General features: G+C 32.4%; 2 protein-coding genes and 1 long non-coding RNA gene across 3 annotated transcripts; 1 reads left to right on the forward strand and 2 right to left on the reverse strand.

Annotated features, from left to right (window-relative positions):
• Nucleotides 1-289: 289 nt before the first annotated feature.
• Nucleotides 290-4,653, reverse strand: LOC140176895 (heparanase-like protein 3). The gene is made up of 7 exons (XM_072208454.1): nt 4,488-4,653; nt 2,024-2,034; nt 1,840-1,928; nt 1,413-1,558; nt 939-1,169; nt 693-882; nt 290-584 (listed from the first exon to the last, which is right to left on the reverse strand). Exons 1-7 carry the CDS (start codon nt 4,651-4,653, stop codon nt 305-307), a joined length of 1,113 nt encoding a protein of 370 aa, XP_072064555.1. The 3' UTR covers nt 290-304.
• Nucleotides 4,654-17,134: 12,481 nt separating this feature from the next.
• Nucleotides 17,135-18,476, forward strand: LOC112728508 (uncharacterized). The gene is made up of 2 exons (XR_003166271.2): nt 17,135-17,788; nt 18,260-18,476. It is a non-coding gene; the product is annotated as an uncharacterized lncRNA (long non-coding RNA).
• A 185-nt stretch (nt 18,477-18,661) lies between these two features.
• Nucleotides 18,662-19,069, reverse strand: LOC140176896 (uncharacterized). Its single transcript, XM_072208455.1, has one exon. The coding sequence runs from the start codon at nt 19,067-19,069 to the stop codon at nt 18,662-18,664; it is 408 nt and encodes a 135-aa protein (XP_072064556.1).
• Nucleotides 19,070-24,753: the final 5,684 nt, after the last annotated feature.

Here is a 24,753-nt window from a genome sequence, read left to right on the forward strand (position 1 = left end):
ATGATATATTCCTTTAGTGCAATTGTTATTATACCTTGCAAAGATAGTGCATCAATGTCATCTTATTGTTAGAATCACGAGTGTCAGTAAGCTTTAAAAGACTATCCTACTTGAATTCAATTGCGGATCTTGCAGATCTGGCAAGCAACTAATGAAGTAAACATCTATATATGTCAGAACACAAGTTGGATATATCAGCTCACAAAGAAGGAATGTATAATTTGTACTCATTTTTATTTTATATATCGGAACAAAACACATCTTTTCACCATTGGATAGAATGTGTGATCTGCATATGATAAGTCTACACCCTCAACCAATGGTAGAAAGGTATGTGCGAGTTTGTAAAATGAGCACACAATATATTTTTCTGTAATATTGACACTTGAAAGCTAAAATGAGATAGTCCACAATAACATGCTGCACATCCTTCAACTATGAAATTTAATATTTGGTACCTATAATAATCTGGATTTGGCACAAAAGTAGAAGTGTTTAGTAATCCATAGTTTCCTCCAACCAAACTCTGTCTGCAATATGTTCTGGTGTCATAAACAGTTGACATTCCAAGCTGATCCAAATACCTGTGTTATGATGTATTAACATTAGAGTAAATGCTTGTAGAATCTCCAATGACAAAAAAAAATTAAAAAATAATAAAAAAAAATTCAAGGTGAGTTAGTTAAACTAACCAGAAGCTGTAGACAAATGCATCAGACACAAGATGGTGGCCATTGTTGTAAGCCCCTCCTGCCTCACCAACCCATGCTTTTGCTTTGGTTGCTGATTTTTGAAGTATGTTTTTGAGGCCACTGAATGTGCTAGCCACTCCATCAAGATATGATGGATCAAGAATTCTTTCAATTAGGTGCTCATCAACTCCTGTATGTAAGATAAAGTAGTAGCTTTCAGTAGTATTCCTTTTTGGTGGATGATACCTGCTCCAAGGTTATATATGTGGTGAGATACCACATCAACAGATTTACCAGATTTGTTTACGAATTCCTGGAACCAGTTTGCATCATAGAAGCCACCGGGAGCAATGATCAGTGGCTTATGCCTGATCCCTCTATATACATCATGAAATATGTTTCTTAATGCAGCAATATCAGAAGCATATTGATCTGCAGAAACATTTGCTCCAACTCCACTCCCGCACAATTCATTGCCTGCACAAGCAAGAAGGAATTCATTTAAACTATTAATTCTATCAAGAGAGACATGTTATTTTTGTTTCGCAAAAAGAACTTGAAAGACTTGCAATGTTTGTGTTAGAAACTAAATGTGAAATCCTGCTATGTGGCAAAGATAATGAGTCTTAAAATCACCATTTTTTAATTTTAGTCTTATTGAATCAATTACACTGATGCTTGCTACTTTGGCATATATGTAATCAGGGAGCATACACTTACCAAATTCCCAACCAGCAATGCTGTAATTCTTTCTTACAGTATAACAGATAAAAGATTCGGCATTGGAAGAGTTCCATGGTCCAACTGCAGAACCAGATTGTAATGTTCTTCCAGCAAGAGCATTCAATCCAAAGATAACCTTAGCCCTGAAATATACCTATCATTAATGTTAAACTTTCTTTTTTTCCCCCTTAAAATAAGTTTCCTCTCTTCTCTACTTCATTTCTCCACCATTCCTCCCAACTCCCTATCAGATTTTAAACTAAGTAAAGGGTCTAAGAAATCAAATGCTGGTAGACGGATCCTAGTTATGGAGCCTACAAATAGTATCCTATATAATTCTGAGTACTTAGATTTACACTAAATTAGCTATCATAAATAATGATATGGCTATAACAAATTACAGATTAAGCTTGAACTTACTCACCCAAAAAAGTTGAGAACCTCGGCTATTTGATCTGCTAGGTCGTCAACAGAAAGAATTGGATAATCTGGAACAATCTCAGGAGCTCCCAACTGCAACAATTCTTGAACAAAGTACAAGATGATAAGAAAGCAAGAACTTAAAATATTATCAATGAAGGAATTTATAACAGTGATGAGATATATACATCAAGTAACACTGAAAACAATCAAACACAGCTTAACATGATGAGCACAAAACAATCAAACACAGCTTAACATGATGGAAGCAGGAAATGAATGCTTAATTTACAAAAAGTTGAAGAAACTGGGATCAAAGAACTTCAAAATCAAGAGGAGTAACATATTAAACATTTTTTCTCAACCTTCTGCCTGCCATTCATGGCACTTTCCTGAAACAAAGATCATGAAAATAATTGGGAAACATCAAAACCAAAAACAAATTAAAAATAGAACATGATGCTTCTTAATTAAAAAACAAATAATCGCAGAACCTCCCCTAATCAGACAAATTCAAACAACAACAACAAGGATCAGTAACAAATTCAACTCAACTCAATTATCCAGCAACAAATTCTACTTCCAGCAACAACCACATTTATGAGATGTTCAGCATCAAATTCAACTTACAGCTGACAACAAATTCTACTTCTAGAATTCTAGCAACAAATTCAGCTATGATAACTATGATAACTTTCAGGCAGCAACAAAAACTTAAACTATGATAACTTTCAGGAAGCAACAAAAAAACTTCAACTCTCCAAATATGATTTACAGCAGATTAACATTAGCTAAATCATAATGTCAGCAACAAACTCAACTTTGAGCAATAAATTCAAAGATGTACTAATATTTTACAGCAATAAAATTGAAAGAGGAATAACAGGGCTGAAGATGAAACTCACATAGGCAGAGAGACGAAGCAAGCGTTGATGGAAGACCCGAGCCGAAGCTGAAACCCTAAACCCAGACTCAGGGCCGAGGAAGTGTTGATGGCCGAAGCAGGAAGGCGAGCTTACGAACTATGATAGAGCGCGACAGAGCTTGAGCGGCGATGAGCTTGAAGCGGCGACGCGAGCTCGAGGCGGCGACGTGCTTGAGGCGGCGACGTGAGCTTGAGGCGGCGACGAGCTTGAGGCGGCGACGAGCTTGAGGCGGCGACAGAGCTTGAGGCCGTGACGAGTTTGAGGGGGCGACAGAGCTTGAGGCAGCGACGAGCTTGAGGGGGCGACCAAAGCTTGAGCGGCGACGAGCTTGAGGGGGCAACCAAAGCTTGAGGAGCCGGCGACGGGCTTGAGGGACAGAGTGGCGAGAGAAGAGAGAGGTGAGATTGGTTCTGATTCTAGGTTAGGGCACCACGCAAAGAGGGTAAGTGAGGGAGAAAAGGAAACAAAAAATTACTAAGTGTTTGTGGGTTGTGTTAAATTTTTTTGTACTAGATACATTAGGCATCACTTTTAAAATGCACCTAAAACTTAACAAATAGGCTACCCTTTAAAAGCGTCTCCTTTGATACGAAAAGTGAACCTATAGATATCAACCTACGGCTACGCTTTATAAGTGATTTCTATAATACCTAAGGCTACACTTTTTAAATGATACCATAATTGTGTATCCTTTTCTCTTATAAAAAGGCAACACGGAGAAAAGTGTAGGCTACGCTTTTCAAATGTAGCTTAAAAAAAGTGTGGCTGAATGGGTATTTTTCTTGTAGTGAACAGTAATTGCATGTTCTAATGAAGAAAATGGAGAGGTTATAGCCATTTCGTTAGCAAATGTGCTTGCACAGCATGATGATAAGTCCTCCGTTTTCATTTCTCCTGTCACATGCACCACAATTTTATGTTTACTATATTGGTCAGTCGTAACAATATTGAAATTGATAATGATTTATTCAATATCATGATTTTTTCACTGGAAATTGAGAACAACAATAATGACGACGTAAATACTTAATTGTAAACTAACTTTTGCTAGCAACAAACGTTGAAAGAAACGGAAAACTGCTTTTATTCATGAAAATCAATAATTCAGTAAAGACTTAATTGAAATACGAAAATACAGATAGTAATGTAACAAGCAAACTACGTACATCATAATGATCTATTAAACTTATTAATCATACACAGATTCTTTATAAATGGCGTTCACATTTTTCATATTTTCACTATGCCACGTAAGTATCAAAGTAATCTCTGAAGTTACCCTCGAGGCTCAAAGTAATCCCTGAACTTAAAAATTTGTCGAGATCGTCCCTGAAGTTGATCTCCGGTACTCATAGTGGTCCTTCCGGTGAATTTCGTCCAGCTGGCGCAATTGGAAAGCTGACCTGGCGTCGTTGGTGACACGTTAGCAGCGCAATGGCTAGCTGACGTGGCGCAGTAAATATTTTGGACTCAATTTGGTCCCTAATTTTAGTTTAAAAACCCTAACCCCCAATTGACTCTCTTCTCCTTTCTTCTTCATCGCACTCTCTTCAATATTTGAGTCTTGGCAACAACCGTCTACAGGGAACCATCATCAGCGAAATCTGCAAAATCAAGCAGCTGAGTGAATTGTACATAACTGAGAACAAGCTAATTTCTGGAGAGGTTCCAACTTGCTTTGGTAATCTTACTTCTCTAAGAAAACTTTACTTGAACTCCAACAAACTCAGTAAGGTGAATTCTTCTCTTTGGAGCCTCAGAGACATTCTTGAGGTGAACTTGTCTGACAATGCTTTAACTCTGTGTCTTTCAATTGAAATTGGGAACTTAAAGGCTGTGACTTTCTTGGATCTATCAAAGAATATGATCTCAGGAAGCATTCCTGGGGCCATTTCTGGATTGCAAAATTTGCAAATTCTCAACTTATCACAAAATAAATTGGTAGGGGGTATTCCTGATTCACTTGGAAGTTTGATAAGTTTGACAGATTTGGACTTATCTCAAAACAACTTGTTTGGCTTGATTCCAAGATCACTGGAGTCACTTCATTATCTTGAATTCATCAATCTTTCTCATAATAGTTTGGAAGGAGAGATTCCGAGTGGTGGACCTTTCAAAAATTTCACTGCTCAATCTTTCATGTTTAATAAAGCACTTTGTGGAAATGCCAGATTACAAGTCCCAGCATGCAGTAAAGTAAAGAAGAAAGGATCAAATGCAAACATATTCTTCATCAAATGCATATTGCCTATAATGGTTTCAATCATTCTAGTTGTTTTCTGTGTGTTTTTTCTCGTCAAGCGTCGAAGAAAGAATGGTGGTGATACTAATGAAGGAACATTATCAGCATTACCAACAGCTAGAATGATTTCGTACTATGAACTATCACAGGCAACTAATGGTTTTGATGAGAGTAATTTGCTTGTTAGGGGCAATTTTGGCTCTGTGTTCAAAGGTTTACTTTCAAATGGGATGGTGGTTGCTGTCAAAGTGTTTAACTTGGACTTGGAATTAGGATCAAAGAGCTTCAGTGTAGAATGCAAAGCAATGCGCAATCTGCGCCATCGAAATCTCATGAAGATCATATAGGTTGTTGTTCAAGTATAGATTACAAGCTTTTAGTGATGGAGTTCATGCCTAATGGGAGCCTTGAGAGATGGTTGTATTCTCATAACCATTGTTTGGACTTCTTGCAAAGGCTAAATATAATGATAGATGTGGCATCTGCATTGGAGTATCTGCATCATGGATCTTCACCTATAGTGGTTCATTGTGATGTCAAACCTTGTAATGTCTTATTGGATGAAGACATGGTTGGCCATGTCAGTGACTTTGGCATTGCCAAATTGCTTGGCGAGGGACAATCCAAAGAATATACCAAGACCATGGCTACAGTTGGCTACATTGCACCGGGTAAGTTATGCTACACCAGATTATAATTTCCCTTTTAACTTTGGTCATTTGATTATAACCATATGCTTGATTAGTATGCATATACAATTGAAGATCATAAATCATTCATTGACCTTTTAGTAATAATTTGTAATCAAAGTTGAACTACAATGCTTCTTTAACTTTTTCTGTAGTAATTTTCATTAGTTCAGAAATTTACTTTCTGTTGCGGTGGTGGTATCTAAACATTTTGTTTCCAATTTTAGTGGCTTGTATGTCACATATACTTGTTCTATAAACAAATATTTTATTTAAAATAACGAGGGTAATTTGAGTTGCAGAGTTTGGATCCAAAGGGATTATCTCTACAAAGGGAGATGTATACATTTTTGGGATAATGCTGATGGAAACATTCACAAGAAAGAAGCCAACAGATGACTTGTTTGTTGCAGGATTAAGCATGAAAGGTTGGATTAGTGAATCATTGTTCTCAGTTATGTACAATTCACTCAGCTGCTTGATTTTGCAGATTTCGCTGATGATGGTTCCCTGCAGACGGTTGTTGCCAAGACTTAAATATTGAAGAGAGTGCGATGGAGAAGAAAGGAGAAGAGTCAATTGGGGGTTAGGGTTTTTAACCTAAAATTAGGGACCAAATTGAGTCCAAAATGTTTACTAAGCCACGTCAGCTAGCCGTTGCGCTGCTAACGTGTCACCAACGACGCCAGGTCAGCTTTCCGGTTGTGCCAGCTGGACGAAATTCACCGGAAGGACCACTATGAGTACCGGAGATCAACTTCAGGGATGATCTCGACAAATTTTTAAGTTCAGGGATTACTTTGAGCCTCGAGGGTAACTTCAGGGACTACTTTGATGCTTACCTCCATCGAAATTCTTAGAAACATTGTCTGTTGGGTCTTCTGCATCATCATCTCTTGTCAGCTGTAAATCACCGATGTCACTTGCTGCTGATATGCTAAACCCTGGTTGTGGAGAAAAAGTAGCTTCAACCTCTTCATTCTCTCCTCCCAATCATACAAATCTTCTGGTTTTACATGAACCACTACACTCCAATCTGTATCTACTTCATAATGCACATAGTATATGAGATGAGCTTCTAATGCCAATATGTACGGTTTATCGTCTTCTCGATCATTGGTATGTATCGGACGAGTGAAATTGATGCTGGTAAGGCCTAGATGGTCTTGTTTGATACCTCTGCTCATAGTTGTATCAGTCCGAATACATTTGAACAAAATCACCGTGAAATGGCAGCCGTAATTCAATTCGATTATGTCCACAATTTTTTCATAATATGAAACACTACCAACAGCCACTCTATTGTCACGCATGTTCGCATAACTTCTTGTATTAGATGAGACATAAACTCCATCATTTTGGATTTTCAGCTCGTCTTCCTTTGTGATAGTTCTAAACTTGTACCCATTGACGTTGTACGCTCCAAAATGTCTTGCCTGAAGCATGGGACCGCATGCTAGCAACTTCATTTCTTACGAATGAAGCGTACTGTCCATTGGAACCTAGCACCATAACATCCATTGTTTATATAAAAATAGAGGTTCATAATGTTCAAATTGTAGGCTAAAAAGACATTGGTCAAGTTAAATCTATAGGAACCTCATGCTTGAACCAACGAGAAAATTCTGCATGCACAACGCTGTCTATCTTAGATTGCGACCTTGTTTGAGTCTGTAATCTTTGTTTTGTTTCTGCCTTAAATTCACTTTATGACACAACAGAAAATTAGTCCAACTACTCAATGGGCAAAAAGAGTTATGCTCGTGTTTAGGAAATACATGTGCATACTTACTCAAGAAATAGAACGACGGCCTCGCAATTGACTAGCACATGACGTTGTGCCTGATATTTTTCTATTGGAGTGAATCTAAAATGTGAAACAGCCCCTGAAGCCTTTCCAATTTCTGGGAACATAGTTTTCCCTAAATGTTGTGTGACATCAACAGGTTGATCATTAACTCGCCCTGGTTGGTTGATTCTAGTCTCAATATTATCCAAATATCTAGAACAAAAAGTCAAAATTTCCTTAAATAAAATGCCCTCCGCAATTGAGCCTTCTGCTTGTGCCCTATTACGCATGTATTACTTCAATCGGCTTAGATACCTTTTATAAAAATAGGACATAACGCTCAGCATATACGCAAGTAAATGAATTGAATGTATTAAAGAGGTTTATTAGCGAGCCAACTTTTCTGTTGGATACATCCACCGATAATGTACCGGGCCACCAAAGGTAAACTATGACAGTGAAGAATGATTGAGGAAAAATCATTTCCAGCTGACACAGAGTTTGCACAACATGATTCTAAAGGTCATCAAGTTGCATAGGGTTTACTGCTTTTCCCATAGAGTTATCGGAAAAATGATGACAAATTTGCAATCACAGTCAACAACGGAATCGGCAATGCATTCTTCACCAAAATCAGAAATAATTGTTTTATTATAATGTGGCAGTCGTGACTTTTCAACCCAGACAACTTGCACTATCGCAAGTCAACACAACGAGCCGTATTGCTAGAGTAACCATCTGGAAACACCACGTTCTGTAGGGTCTTCAGGAATACATCCTTTTATGGATTCGACATTGTGAATATTACTGAAGAATATTTACCACCTTCGCCCGGCCACATTTCAGGCCTTATGCCCATGCTTTGTAAATCTTTGCGAGCTTTAAGATTGTCCTTTGATTTGGCGTTATCGTTTAGGATAGTGAAGACCACATTGTCACAAATATTTTTTCTCTATATGGATCACATCAAGGTTATGACGCAATATGTGATCCTCCCAGTACGGAAGGTCAAAGAACACACTTCTCTTTTTCTAGGGCGATTCATCTTGATCTGCATTTTGATCAATGCTTCTTTTTTTTGCTGCCAATGTTGAATGCTTCCCAAATGAAACCTGTACGTTAGACTATTACATCAAGACATCTGTTCCATATAACATTTTCGGTGAATCTCTGTTTTTGACTTGCCCATCAAATCTATTCTGATCTAGTTTATATTTATGCCCCTGATTCGAAAAGCGACGATGGCCCATGTAACACCATTTCCGACTGAATGTCAGCCACTGAATCTTAGCGTCTACGTTACACATAGGACACGCTAACCCACTGTGCGTATTCCATCCAGATAAATTTTTCAACCCCGAGAAGTCGCTGATAGTCTACATTAGTGCCGTGCGCATGTTAAAGTGTTTCTCTTGTTAGCATCGTAAATTTTAACGGCATCTCTCAGTTATTTCAACTCATTAACCAAGGACTCCAAATAAATATCTATGTTATTATTAGGCATTTTGAGACTAGGAATAATCATAGATAGAATAATCAAAGATTATATTATATGTATACTGAAATTATTAATTAAAATTAGTTATTAAGATAAAATATATATATTAAAATATATATATATTAAAAATAATTTAAATTATATGTATTTATACATCATATATTAATAAGTAATTTAATAATTAATTTTAATTTACGAATAAATTAATTAATTTAAGATTGTAATCTGTTCTTTTTAGGTCATAGTTTGGTAATACACGTACACATGTGCAACAATACTAGCAACGTGTGCACTATATTATCCACAAGCTCAAATAAATTAATTATTTACATATTTTATTATATATTTACTGTACTTCGAAATTATGGACAGCATTAATCGAAAGAAATTAATTATAATTATTCACACATACATTAGCAACAAAAGGAAAGTGTAGAGGTGGAGATTGGGGACCACTTTCTCCATAATTGATAATTGATATGAATATATACACTTTGAGTCAAAATTTTCTTTAAGCTAAGGATCTTGGGAAGTTAATTATAATTGGCCCACGAACCCTATGATCCTTTATACGGTTATATACTTATATCAAAACCTAACTCAACAACAAAGGAAATTGCCTGCCACTGTGTCCCCCTTTTCATAATTTGGCATGTCATCAATATATATCAAATTGTATTGGCTCATAGATACGTATATAATCTAGCAATTCATACTTAATTACCACATTTAGAAGAATGATTTTATCCAGATAAATGATTTCAGTAATTAAGTAATTAAGAGAAATTTTATATTAGAAAATATAAATTTAATATTATGAATTTAATAATGTTTTTAATTATGTTGAATTAAGTAATTATTTATGTACAATTTTTAAATTCTGTCAAAAGTTAATAAAGACAAAAAAATTTTAATGTATTTTTTAATTAATCGTTTGATTTGTTTGGTATTAATTCTTTTTATTTAACTGTTATAATTGAAAAAAAAATTTAACTATAAATATTGTGAATAATAAATTCAGAAACAAAATAAAAAATAAATTTTTTATTAATTATCTTTTGATTTACATTGAGAAAAAAATTACTAAAAAATTTGATAGAAATTATATTATCAATGAATTTCATAATATGAAAAATTGACATATACCACTTCGTTATTAAAAAGTATAAATATATTTTTTTATTTTTAATATATTCTATATCAGTATATTTTTATAATACATCTTATATTATATAATTTATTTATATAAATTTTATTTTAATATTATATATATTATTAACTTCCCAAAATTATAATATTTTTAAATCGATCCCTGACTACTGCTATCCAACCATGACCCAACAACAATCAAACAACGGCCTGAGAGTAGTTTAAATGATGTAAAATTAAATATCATTATATCAATTTTTTTTAAATAAGTTCCAATTTTACATAGTTAGTTTCAAATACAATAATTCATTTTCAGTTTAATTTATTTTCAATTCAATTCATTTTAATTAATTATAAATTAAATAAATCAAATTTAAAATTATTTTGTTCAAAACATACACGCCCTAAGATATTATATGTGCGTTATCTTTATATAAAAAAATTATATTCTAACATTCTAATTAATTTAGTTTTGAACTAATCTATTTTTGAATAGAGGAATAGTTTGATGAAAGTAAAATTCTTCTCTGAGATAAGTAATGTTTTACATATAGTTGTTTTGAAACAAAAGAGAAAGAGACATTTTGGAGGAAGAAAAACATATATGTTAAAGTCCCGTATGGTTCAGAGATCGATAAAGTTTAGATAGTTTTTAATGACGGTTTTAGAATTGAAAAAATTACCAAAAATATCTATAAAATTTATGAAGACAAAAGTATCTATAAGTTAAGAAAATTAACGTTGTATCCATAAAATATAGATTACGTACGATAAAAATATCTAAATCTTAATTTTTTGTTGATGTTTTAATAAAATTTTTAAACTACCCCACCCTCAATCTTAATCACTTTTTCAACCTTTCATAATTCAATTTACACTTTTAAAACTCTTGCCATGGAGTTCAAAACTACTGCTACAATATACCAGGTTGAAATCAATGGCGTTGGTGGAGGATCGGACCTCAACAGGTTCAATCATAAGTTTACAATCTATACTCAAACTAACTTAATCAAACACCAAAAAATACCCAAAACATAAAAATTTTAAATCTATTCATCCAATTTCAATTTACTTTAACAAAACCAGAAGTAGAAACAATCATCGACGACCATCAAAAACCAACAAATCCATTCATCTAATTTAAAATTTATTTTAGAAAAATCAAAAGCAAAATTAGCCATCAACCGAATCTTTTGTCTCAGCCTTCATAATAAATAGAAGCAAATTTAAAAAAAAAATAGAAAGTATATTTTTAATAGCTAGTAACTAAATCAATCACTGAAAAGAAGAAAAATAAAATAAAAAAATGTTTAAAAACAAGAAATACCTTTTTTTGGCTATAATATCGTCGATGGCAGAACCTCCATCCACAGCGCCGCCTCCTTTTCTTCTCCAATTTCTCTTTATTGAGCTCTCTTTCTGCATGCAACAGCACCACGACCCCTTTCTCTTTTCAGGCACGTGACGACGGTGTTCTCCTTGACTGGGTCAGGTGCGCCACGATGATGTTCTCCTCAGCTGAGACAGGCACGCCACGGCAACGTTCTCCTCAGGTTGGGTCACAGGCACGCGACGAAGGTGTTGTAGTCAACTTAAGAGTGAGAGGAAGGGAGATTGACAGTGACGGAGAAGGTGGGTGGCGGACGACAATAAAGAGGTAGGAGGGGAGTCTGTGACTCTGTGAGGATTTTTGAGAGAGTGAGAAGTGAGGAGAGAACAAGAAGTGAGAAGAAAGAGAGTGACGGTAGAATGGGATTAGGATCGAATAATTTGGGAATTTTATTAAAAAAATAAACAAAAAATTAGGATTTGTATACTTTTATCGTACGAAATCCATATTTCATGAGTACATTATTGTTAATTTCGTTAGTTTATGTCCGCATTTATAAACTTCATGAGTATTTTTGGTAGTTTTTTTTAGAATTTAATTAGATTAATGATTCAGTTTTAATTTGTCTCGTAAAATTGCTCTTTTTTTAATTTGTCTTTATCTCTCGGAGGGTAGAATAATTTTTTTTAATATTATCATATAATATTATCTGATCTTTAACATTATTTAATATGCTTCTATATCATTTTATTTTTATATTTATGTTATATCTCAACCATATATACCAATAACAAATATTGTTTAGCTACTAATGTCAAACTATTATTTGAACCAAAGTATTGGGAGAGAATATTTTATACCCTATAAAATAATGCTGATTATACACATACACACACTTCTTGATAACTTTGCATAAGCATATGAAAGGCTCCAACTTCAATTATATATAGCTATATATATGCATACAAATTGAGTACTTGACAACCACTTAGAGCAACGTGTCTGTGTTTGAGAGGACTAAACTAAACTAAACCCCTCACACACATCTTTTAGGGAAAAAAGAAAAAAAAAAGAAAAAAAAATGAGTGATAACATAGTCTCATCAACACAAACCTTTAATATTAAGTACAACAATACTATCACATTTTCTTCAACAAGTGGAATCTCTTCTTCTTCTTCTCATCATCATAATCATCAAGATGATGGTGGGGTTATCAAAGAGCAAGATCGGTTGCTTCCAATTGCAAATGTTGGGAGAATCATGAAGCAAATCCTTCCAACAAATGCAAAGATCTCAAAGGAAGCAAAGGAGACTATGCAAGAGTGTGTTTCTGAGTTCATAAGCTTTGTGACCGGTGAAGCTTCTGACAAGTGTCACAAGGAGAAGCGCAAGACCGTTAATGGTGATGATATTTGTTGGGCCTTGGCTACTCTAGGGTTTGATGATTATGCTGAGCCACTCAAAAGGTACTTGCATAAGTTTAGGGAATTGGAATGTGAAAAAGCTAATAATCAAAATAATATTAAGGTTATTAATACTACTAATAGAAATAATAATAATCTTATTGAAAAATATAGTAGTTATGGGGGTGATGATGATGAAGACTAGAATAATAGCCAAGAAAAGAAAACACTACTCCAAATCTAGGACTAAAGAGAAAGGGTATCTATTTGTCACTACTCCAAGCTTCTTGTTCTTTTTCTTAATTACTTCATCTACTTCTTTAATTTTAATTTCTAGTAGTTTAATCTCTTTCTAACTTGTTTAATTTCATATATCATTAATCTATTAGGTGCTATATGGTGTTGTTAATGTGAAATCATGAGCAATATTATGTATATCTATAAGCATGTATGAATTTCAGATCTTTTAATTTGTTAAGGGTTTGAAATATTTATTGAGTTTGATGATGGTACTTATTATAACCATATAGTAGCTTGGGAATTAGATGATGAACTTAGTTGTTGAATTTTGGACTATCACAATAATAAAAAGGATGATGATTTAATATGTTTTTTTATTTCCTGTATTTTTTGGTTCATATATATTTGTGTGTCTACTACAGTAGTTTTAAATTCTGTTGATGATGATGATGATATAGATCAAAATTTTTTAATTAACAATTCCTTCCAGATTTGCTTTTTGCCCTAATTTAGTAGTGGTGTACGGAAATATTACATTAAATAATCTTTCATCCATCTATCTGTAAATGAATATCATAGTTATCTTTAATTTCTTTGATATGATGAACTTTCTAATGAGTTGGTTTAGTTGTTTTGCTTATTTGAATTTTAACCTTTTAATTTTTAATTTTAACACATAGAAAGGAGGTCTAATTTGTCTAACATGTTAAATAAACAAATTAGATTAAGATTTTTTTTTAAAAAAATAAGCTAAAAAAATAAAGTTACATTACAAGTTCTGTACGGAAAGGACATATGGCACATACTATAGACTTATTATTATTATTATTATTATTATTATTATTATTATTATTATTATTATTATTATTATTATTATTATTATTATTATAGTAATAAATTTTTTTTTGGACTATTTAAAAACCGGATTTTAAAGTCTGTTCTAAATATAAGTCTTTGGTCTTATTTATTTTTGGAAAAAAAAGGAAGGGGGGGGGGGGGGATACGTACTTAGAAGTCTTTTAACCTAACTGGAAGTAATATTTTCACTTCGGTTTATAAATCATATTGTTAAATTGGCCTCTAAATAAGCATAGCTAGGAAACAAGACTTTTAAATACAGTTTTTAGTTTTTATTTTTACTATATTTTTTTATTTAAGAATAATACAAATTAAACTCTAGAAATTTTAATTATAGAAGTTTTTATACTATATTATAAAATTATTTATTTTAAAAATTTAAACTGATAATAATAATAATAATAATAATAATAATAATAATAATAATAATATATTTAATATGCATTATATTCTTTTTAATCATCTACTTAAAGAAGTATACGACCCATGAATTAACCGTACTAATAAAAGCAGTAAAATAAGTGAAAATTCAGGTCTTTTTCAAAATGAAAAATAATTAAAATATGTTGTGCTAGAATTGAAATTGAGTATAAATTTAACGTAATTCCAAAAATTATTAGTTTATAGATTAAGATATGTCTCATACTTGTAATTTTTTTAGAGACTTTATTTTTGAGATTAGGTTTATTGCTTGAATTTGTTCAAAGCTAAGATTAATTTCTTGAGAAAATTAAAGGGAAGTTCTCTTTTTATATATAATATATAGGTTATAATGCAATACATAAGAATGCCCAACTTAATTATTTTATTTTTAAACTAATAGCTCCTCAATTCAAAACATGCTTTTTCTTTTTTCTTTTTTTTCAGAACATACTTAGAACTAAGGGACTAGTCGCAGTAGTCCTTATTACAAGCCTATATAAGATGTTTTCCTTCTTTCAACCTTTTTTTTTTTTTCACTAATAAATATCATGAAGGAAAAGAATTGGCATAATAAGTTATCACTGAAAAGAAAAAAGCAAATAAATAAATAAGATACCGATTCAATCACTAAAAATAGTAGGTAAACCAACAAAACCGTTTATGATTTACCCTTTTTGCACTACCAACTTTATATTTTATTATAACAAATTTGTCTTCCCAATGGGACTAATCGTATATACAGAGATATAATAAAAAAATAAAAAAAATAAATAAAGCTATGATTAGCAAAAACAACGTTGAAGACAATATAATCCTCTATGTGATCATGCCCACGTGGCTAATGGTTTGTCTTTCTATACCTTGATGACTGCTTTTGTCGGAAATATCATGAGTTATCTATATATAGTTATATGTAGATAATAGATTATTTATAATAGAGTAAATTCTTTTAATTTTTGGATCAAATTTTAATTTAATTTTTAATGTTTTAATTATTTAATTTTAATTTTAAAAAATTTTAAATATTTTATTTTAATTTTAAAATATTTTAAACTAATTTAATATTATTAAAATGTTAAATTTAATATCAACAATTAGTATATTGCAGAATTAATAATATTTTATTTTAGTATGTAAGTAAAATTGACTTATCTACTATTACTAATATAAAAATTTTTTTTTTTAATTCTGAAGTGTTAATAATTATTTGATAGGATTTAGGATTATTTACAAGAAACATATTGAAAAAAAAAAGGTATTATAAAAAAATTTTTATCATGTTTTTTAATACATAGAAGAAAAAGATATGAGTTAATAATAATAATGTTGTTACTATTTACATCATGTACTCTATATATTTATTATTTTGTCAAATTTAATGGTACTATTAAATTTGTTTAAAATTTTTTGAGATAAAAATAAGAGTTTAATTTTAATACATTGACAGTGTAAAATATTTTATATAGTTATACAATCACATTCGTTTTTTGGATAATCATTTATGCGATCAATATAAAAGGTAGTTATTTTTATTAATGTGATATTATATAATTAGATGTATATATAAATTAAAATTATTTTATATTAACTGTGTATTAAAATTAAATTTAAAATTTTAAAAATTAAATTAAAATTTGTTCTAAATACCGGAATCAAAATAATAGTTTAGAGTTTATAATATTATAAGTAGTTGATTAGCTGGATGCATATGTATATATATTCCTAGGTAACGCACTCGAAAATTCAAAAACCCTAGCTAGTGAAATCTTGATTTGGGACCACTACTTAACTTTTTTTCTGTGTGGCTCTACCTTCCATGATGTTTTGTCGCATATTATTATGGATTTGATGAAATAAACTTTCAATAATGGCTAAGCTCGGTGAACCTGACACGTTTTAAGTAATCAAAAGAATTTGGATGTTATCTTTCCAACATGTGAGGATTATTACTCTTGGGGGCAAAAGTCCCTAAGCTAGCTAGTTGGAAGATTTTAATTAATATTTGAATAAACTAATTCTTAAAGGAGGCAATGCATTGCAAGTAGCCAGGGATTATGGCAAAATCTGTTGTTACTCACGAGAGATACTTTTTTAACGCTACTTTATTTACATACATTATGATACAAATTCGTATCAAAGAAATGATCTATTTTTATAAATGATAAAACGATTTTGTCAAAAAAAAAAAGGGACATTTTAATTTTTAATTTTTTTATTTTGAGACAATATAATTTTTTTGTTAAAAAATCCATTCAATAATAATAAAAATTAGTTTTGTGAAAGTTTTATTTGTATTTTGTGGAGGTTTAAAAAAATTGAGAGTCGAAGTATTCTTTTTATTTAACAGGGATTGCTTTATTTTTCAGGAAAAATAAAATAGAGATTTTTAGAATTAGGATGAAGAGAAAAAATAAAATTTTTAATTATATTATACATATCTTATATTATTATATTATAATTTTATTTATAGTAGTATAATTTTTTAATTAGACTATAGATTTAATACTAATTTTATCATCATTATTCTACTCTTCAAAATAACTTTATCCTCAAAGTTACGAAAAAATATAAATTTTAATGAAAATTATAAAAACTAATTACAATTAATAAAAAAATAATAAAAATTAAAATAATATTTTCTATGCTACTACTAAAAAAAAAGTTTACCATCACAATCTTATTGCTTAAAAAATTTTAATCCACCAATTGTATAACATAATTTTGTTTATAAATTGGCTCAACTTTTGTCCCACAATAGAAGCCTATCTAACTCATTGTTAGGGTTCAGCATCTCTTCCTCATTCTCATCGACGAAGAGGAGAGACACGTTGTTGTTTCTCTGCCTCGAAGATACCACTGCGTCCAACCGTAGCCACCCTTTCACGACGTGTGTCAATTGTTGTTTCTTTCGACCATCCCAATCTCGGAACCCGCCACTTCACCTACTTCTTCGTCGTTCGAGCCTCCTCTTCGCGATCCCAGGGGAAGACCGCCGCAAGGAGAGGAGATGGCATTGCCAAGATCGAAAAAACGCACCGAAACCTTTCGCCACATCTTCAAGGATCTTCGGTACCAGTCGCTGCTGCCACTCCGTCAACTCAGGGAGTCGCGAGCATTTGCTCTCCCTTCATAGAGGTGTCGTCCTCGGTGCCGTTACCGAGGATCAGCTCTGCTGGTGTTTCTTCATCGCCGCCGCCGCCTCTGTTCAACGCATTGAAGCGTTATTGGAATGATGCGGTGGGTTTGGTGGTGGTTGCGGTAGCCTCACCTCTGCTATTTCTGGATACGTGAACTGCACCTTCTCCATTGCAATGATGCCGCTTTTGATCCCATCACCGTTGTTCAGAGTGGTGCCATCCACTGTTCGTACATCAATCTCGACACCGTCAATCCCAATCACGCTAGGTAATTTCAAATCTGCCTTTGAATCTTCTATTCGTTGAATTGCTTGTGTTATCTTATCCTAAATTGTGATTGATGATACTAGAACTGGACCTTCAAATTTTAAATGAATTTTCTAGATTTGAAATTGTGATTGATTTGTAAGATTTGTTGATTCTTCTTGTTGCTGATGCGATTAAAATTCAAAATTAAAATATGATGATTCTCCTTCTTCTACTGTGATGTATTTTGCTTTTAGTTTGAATTTTGGACACATTCTGCAGCAGCATTCTCTGATTCTGCATCCTCATAATCTAAACCTGAAATATGAAATTGTAGAATTGTAAGTATTGAATATTTTGCTTCTGGATATGTTGAATTATCGTTTATTGGTTGAAGATCTTATTCTAATTTGGCTTGAATTGTTAGATATAGTTTGCCTATTGATGATTTTGGTTCTGGATAATCTGATGTTGCACAATTTGCTTCTTCTAGAATCCTCGCATTCAAGGTTACGTTGAACAAATTTTGGCGGAAGTTCCTTTAATTTCTTCAAGTATCTTGGTCTGTTTTTGATAATTTGAATTCAAATATTGTAAGCTAGTTTCTTCATGTATCAAGTCACTTGACAATTCGGTGCCCCAGTATCAAATGGGGTTGAGGTTTGTACCCTTGATCATCTAATAAAAATGGGGTGAGAATGTTAGGAGGATTTGGATTGTCAGTATATTTCTTGAGTAAAGAAATGTGAAAATCAAAGTGGATCCTAGCTGTGGTGGGCAATTCCAACTTATAAGCCACATTTTCAATACATGCCATGATTTTGAACGGTTCGAAATACCTCATAGATAATTTTTTTATTCTTCTGCAATGCCACACAGTGCTGGCGGTACGGCTTTAGCTTAACATACACAAAATCACCCACATTGAACTCGAACTCTGATCTTCCGCCTTCCGATTTGCCTGGATTTTCATTCGCAATTGTGCCTTCTCTAAATTCTTTTTGAGAGATTCCAGTACTATATCGCACTGCAATAGTTGTTCCTGTAGCGCCGGTGTGTCAACAGACTTGGTATCGTACTTGAGAAGGGTTGGAGGGTCTCGGTCGAAGACCACCTTGAACGGGGACATGCCAATAGCATAGTGGTATGAGATATTATAACTATACACAGCCCATGGTAGCAACTTAAACCAGTCTTTCGGGTTCTCCTGCGTGTAACAGAGTAAGTACATTTCCAAGCAGCACTTAAGGACCTCCATTTGTCCGTCAGACTCTAGATGGTATGCAGAACTCCTGGCCAGCATAATTCCTGATTTTCAGTGTACTATTCCCAAATTTGCTCGTGAAATGTTCACTATCTCTCACACAAAAGCTACAACTACTTTTAGGGCCGTAAAATCCAAGAAAGAGGAATAAAGTGCAAAAATTTAGACATCAGCAACCACCAAGATAACGGAGCAGCCGTGAGATAAAGGAAGATTAATGATAAAATCCATCAACATATCATGCCAAATATGAGTTGGGATTAGCAATGGCTCCAATAGTCTGACTAGGGGTTGAGTACTATTTTTTGCCTACTGACAAATAGAGCAAACATTGACATATTCCTTAATGCGTTTAGCCATATGCTTCCAAAAAAATTGGGCAGTCAGGCGAGCAAGTGTCTTTTGATAACCCCTATGTCCCCCAATAATGGAATCGTGACTCTCATGAAGCAAGTGTAGAATCAAAGGTGAAGCAGCTGGTATAACAAGCCTATCATCTCAGTACCATAAGCCGTGATGCATTTGAAGTCTACCCGAATTCTGTTCAGCTTCTGAACTCAGTTTCAACCTGAAATGTTTGAAACTCCTGCTGAAGAAATTGCAGCAGGCTGCTTGTCACCGAAGTGAGTTCTATGAAGGCCCGGGATAACCCATCTGCACCTTTATTATCATACCCTCTCTTATACTCAATGGAGAAGTCATAGTCCAACAATTTTGCTAACTATGTCTGCTGTTCTGAGGTTTGAATGGTCTGACCTTGCAATTCCTTGAGGCTCTTATGGTCTGTTTAGATAAGAAATTTATGTCCAAGTAAATAGTGATGAAATTTGGTGATTAGCAGCGAGGATGGCTTGCATCTCCCTAGTTAGAAAAGTAAGTAATAGGGTGACCCTGCAGGTTAAGGATGACACCAGTCTCCATTCCCGACGCATCCGTCTCTAGGATAAAAGGTTTAGAGAAGTCCAACAAAGCTAAAATAGGAGAATGTGTCAAGACAGTTTTTAGTTGACTAAAAGCTGCCATGGTTTGTTCTAACCAAATAAAATTCTCCTTTTTAAGGAGGTCGGTCAAAGGTGCAGCCAAGAAGGCAAAGTGCTTGATAAACTTTCAGTAATAGCTGGCCAACCCCAAAAATGCGTGGAGTGGCTTGAGAGAAGTAGGAATAGGCCATTGTTTAATAGCTTAAATCTTGGATTCATCCACGCTAACTCCCTCTCTGGATACCACATGACCTAAGTAATCAACTCTTGTTTGTCCAAAAGAGCACTTTGATAATTTAGCATAAGGCATTGTCCCTAAAAATATTCAACACATGCATCAAATGAGTTAAATGAGAATGTCAATTAGGTCTATAAATTAGGATATCATCAAAGAATACTAAAACAAACTTTCTTAATACATCCACAAAAATTGAGATCATCAAACTCAAGAAAATAACGAGGGCGTTTGTCAACCTGAATGGCATCATCAACCATTCGTATAAACCTTGATGTGTGCGAAACACTGTCTTGAAGCAATCCTCAGGTTTCATATGAATTTGGTGATAATCAAACCTTAAGTCCAACTTAAAAAAGTATTGCACGCCAAAAAGTTCATCTAATAGCTCATCCATTATGGGCATTGGGAAAGAATATTTGACCATGACAGCATTCAAGGCCCAATAGTCCGTACAAAACCGCCAAGAGCCATCTTTTTTCTTCACCAATAATACTGGAGAAGAAAACGGGCTAGTGCTCGGATGTATAATGCATTTTTTTAACATTTCATTCACAATTCTCTCGATTTTTTATTTCTAGCTATGTGGATATCGATACAGTTTCACCTTGACTGGTGCTGAGTTAGGTTCTAGGGAAATAGTATGGTCTTGAGCTTGAGACGGAGGCAAACCCCTAGGGATTTGGAACACCGCGTTGTAGGTGTGCAACAAACAAACCAATTTTGGGTTCATATTGGACGATAAATCCAAAGGCAGTTGTAATTCATTCTCCAAAGATCCGAGTTAAAGTGTATAAAGGACAACAATTTAGTGTGTGTGTGTTGCAACCTTTTCAATTGATGAAATTGGGCTTGAGTTGGTGTGTGACTTGTCTCCCGTTGCAAGGTCACTAGTTTGTCACCATCCAAGAATGTGATAAACTTTCGCTTGTAGTTAACCAAGTGAGTGTCAAGTGTTTCTAACCATATATCACCAAGAAGTAATTCTTCATTTGCAATTGGTAAGACAAAGACACTGATGAAAATGGTATGGTCTTTGATTGTAACCGGAACATTTATGACTTTGCCTTCACATTGAAGTAGCTGCCCACTCCTTACTTGGACTTTGAACTGTGGGACTTGGTGCACTACCATTGCTAAGCTCTGAGTCAAAGCTGGATGGATAAAATTGTTCGGGCTCTCACCATCCATAAGTATCCGAAGTTCTTTGCCATTCTTTGTCCCCTTGAAACGGATGGAACGCCTACTCGAAATGTTCGCAAGTACATTAAAGGAAAGGTGGAGGGGTTCAGCATTATCTACTATAGAAGGTTGCTTGAGCTAAGCATTCTCTTCTTTGGCCACCTCTTCACTCGGAAGTCCCTCCAAAGATTGTATAAGGAAGTAATGTTTGGCTAAACATTGATGCTCCGGTGAGGGGGAGTTTGCTTAAATTTTTAAGTTTATTTGGTGTGGGCAATAGAGGTGGAGTTGAAGTTTGGGAGGTGGATTTAGTAGATGTTGGGAGAAAATTGGGTTTAGCAGGTTGCATGGTGTTAGCTTTATCTTGTGAGGTTGAGTACGAGATATTTGGGATCCGCCATTTATGGAAATTAGGAACAAATTGTTCTTCAAATAATCTCGCTAGGGACATTGCCTGCATGGAGGACGCGAGACAATGGGACTTAACTTCTCTCTTGAGATCCGGAATCAATCCGCTAATAAAACAATCTAATAGCAATGTGTCATTCATACCATAAACTCTAGCAGCTAAATCATTGAAAGAATCAAAGTAACTTTTTACAGATGAAGACTGTTTCAATTTCAGCAAATCTTACCTAGGGTTCTCAAATTGTGAGGGTGCGGTAGAAAGAGTGAGCTAGTCGGATACCTGATCGAGTCGCTTCGAAATTTGAAACCAAGCCAACACTTGTCCTCTAAGCTGTTAGCCACTGAATCAATCTTTTCTTCCTCTAAGATGTCACGGATTCGGAAGAACCTTTCCGCCTGAAATCTAATGAAGAACATCCTCAGTGCCTGAAAAATGCAAAAAAGATACCTTCATGTGACACGGCAGAGCAAAGATCGACTGATGTGGATGCAACCATAGAAAATCCTCAACCGCTGGGCAAGTTGGACCTGGATTGACGCCAATGACTGTGTAATAGTGGTGAGTTTCTCCTAGGACTATCGGATTGTTCGGCTAAACTGTTAATAGCCGCCTACATTGATTGCATTCTCGTGTTCTCAGCCATTCTCTCAATGAAAGCACCACTTGATACAAATTCGTATCAAAGAATAGTGAATTAGATAGAATTTTAGAGAGAATAGAATAGAGATCCCTAGAATTAAGGCTAAGAGGAAAAATAGAGTTTCTAATTACATCATGCATATCCCACATTATTATATCATAATCTTATTTTATAGTATAATTCTCTAATTGTGCTATAGGCCCCATACTAATTCTATCACATTATTACTACATAAATAAAGCTTACATATGTATTACACTTTTAATTTAGATAGTATGTGATCTAGCAGAAATATTTGGTAATCAAAATAAATTAGCCAAAAATAACTAGAATTTATCTTTTTTAGTATTTATTAATTGTTAAATTGGTGAGTACTATCCAATCCGCTCTAAATTAGAGCGTGAATTATCCCTTTTGAATTTTGACATATCTTCTTATTATTAACTGAAATAAAATTAATTAACTTATCATGATTAACTTTAACTTTAATATAACCTAAATTTTATTAATTTAATTAATTAATCATGATATAATTTTTTTTGGCAAATTATAAAAATTATTAAAAAATTTAATTTTATAATTTTTTATTTTTTCTCAAATTATACATTTATTAATCAATTTCAATCGCAAAATAAAAAAAATCTCATTCAAAATACAAAGAATAAATAAAAAAAAATTCAAGAGGCACAAAAAATTTAAATTTTTCAAAATTTTCTCTCTCTTGCTTTCTTAAACTTTTTTGAAAAAAAAATAAAATATAAAATAGAACTTCTCTAATAATTTTTGTAATTTATAAAAAAGTTATACCTAATTAATTAGGTTAATAAAATTTAGGTTCGATTAAGAAAAAATATACCATAGTTAAAAATTATTAGAAAAGTTTTATTTAATATTTTATTATTTTTTTCAAAAAATTTAAGAAAACAAAAGAGAGAAAATTTTGAAAATAAAATTTTGTGTGCCTCTTGAATTTTTTTATTTATTCTTTGTCTTTCGAGATTTTTTATATTTTGTGATTGAAATAGATTAATAAATGTATAATTTGAGAAAAATAAAAAAATTATAAAATTAAACTTTTTTTAATATTTTTTATAATTTACAAAAAAAAAATTACATCATGATGAATTAATTAAGCTAATAAAATTTAGGTTAGATGAAAAGTTAAAATTAATCATGATAAGTCAATTTATTTTATTTTATTTAATAATAAGAAGACATGTTACAAGGGGTAACTTAAATAAATAAAAATATATCTCTACAGATACTTTACTCATCTAAACCAATATTATTTTTCTTTCTAATTTTTCTCTTTTTTTAAGGTTTTTTTTATTTTTTATTTTTTTGAATATAATTCGTTCCAAGTGCATATGTAATAAGGTAAATCAATATTTTAGAAAAATTATCTCAACAAAGAAAAAGATAGAGTAGTGTGTAAAATTATTTATTCCAAAATTAAAATATATGTTGTTAGATAAAATATGTGAATGATTATATATCTTATATATTTATTTGTAAAAATTTGTTTATATTCGAATTTGCATGATTTTTATATTAGATTTTTTATTTATCTTATGTTAAAAAATTTTATTTTAATTAAAGTCAACAAAAAATAAATTTTAAATATTTTAATCATAAATACTCTGAAGTATATCGTAAAATACTTAATCCAAAGTTCAAAAACTTAGCTTGCTTGGCTCATTTTCATCTAATCTTCGCTTAATTATAAAGAGGAAAGTTCATACCCAAAATATTACACAAGCCTCTATATATATCTATTTCAATTTTTAATTAATAATATTTGGATAAAGTAAAACACATAAAAAGAAGAATATTAGAAGACAAGTAAAATTTATTGTTGTTGACCATTATTTAGTTATTAATATTTAAAAGTGTGAGTTAAAAATATATTTTTAAATTATTAAATTAAAAAAATTAGGTTGATAATTAAAAGTTGTTAAAAATATAATTACTAATATTGTATTCTTCTATTAGTTTAAATTTTTGGGATAAGTCGTTTTATGATATAATATCAGAACTTTTTGTCTGAAAAGTCAAGAGTTCGATCGTTAATAATAAATTCCAAAAGAAAAAAAATAGTATAAGATACATAAAAAAAAGTCTATATAAAAGATCAAACAAACTCAAAAAAAATTTTGTTTAAAAAAAATATTAGAAATATAATTATTAATATTATTTTTTAATCAACATAAACTTTTGAAATAAGTAATTTTATAGCAAAAATAATAACCAAAAACAATAATTCTACTCGTGCTTGAA

This window comes from Arachis hypogaea, chromosome 12 (genome assembly GCF_003086295.3).
Source record: "Arachis hypogaea cultivar Tifrunner chromosome 12, arahy.Tifrunner.gnm2.J5K5, whole genome shotgun sequence".
In the NCBI taxonomy this organism is placed as follows: domain Eukaryota; kingdom Viridiplantae; phylum Streptophyta; class Magnoliopsida; order Fabales; family Fabaceae; genus Arachis; species Arachis hypogaea.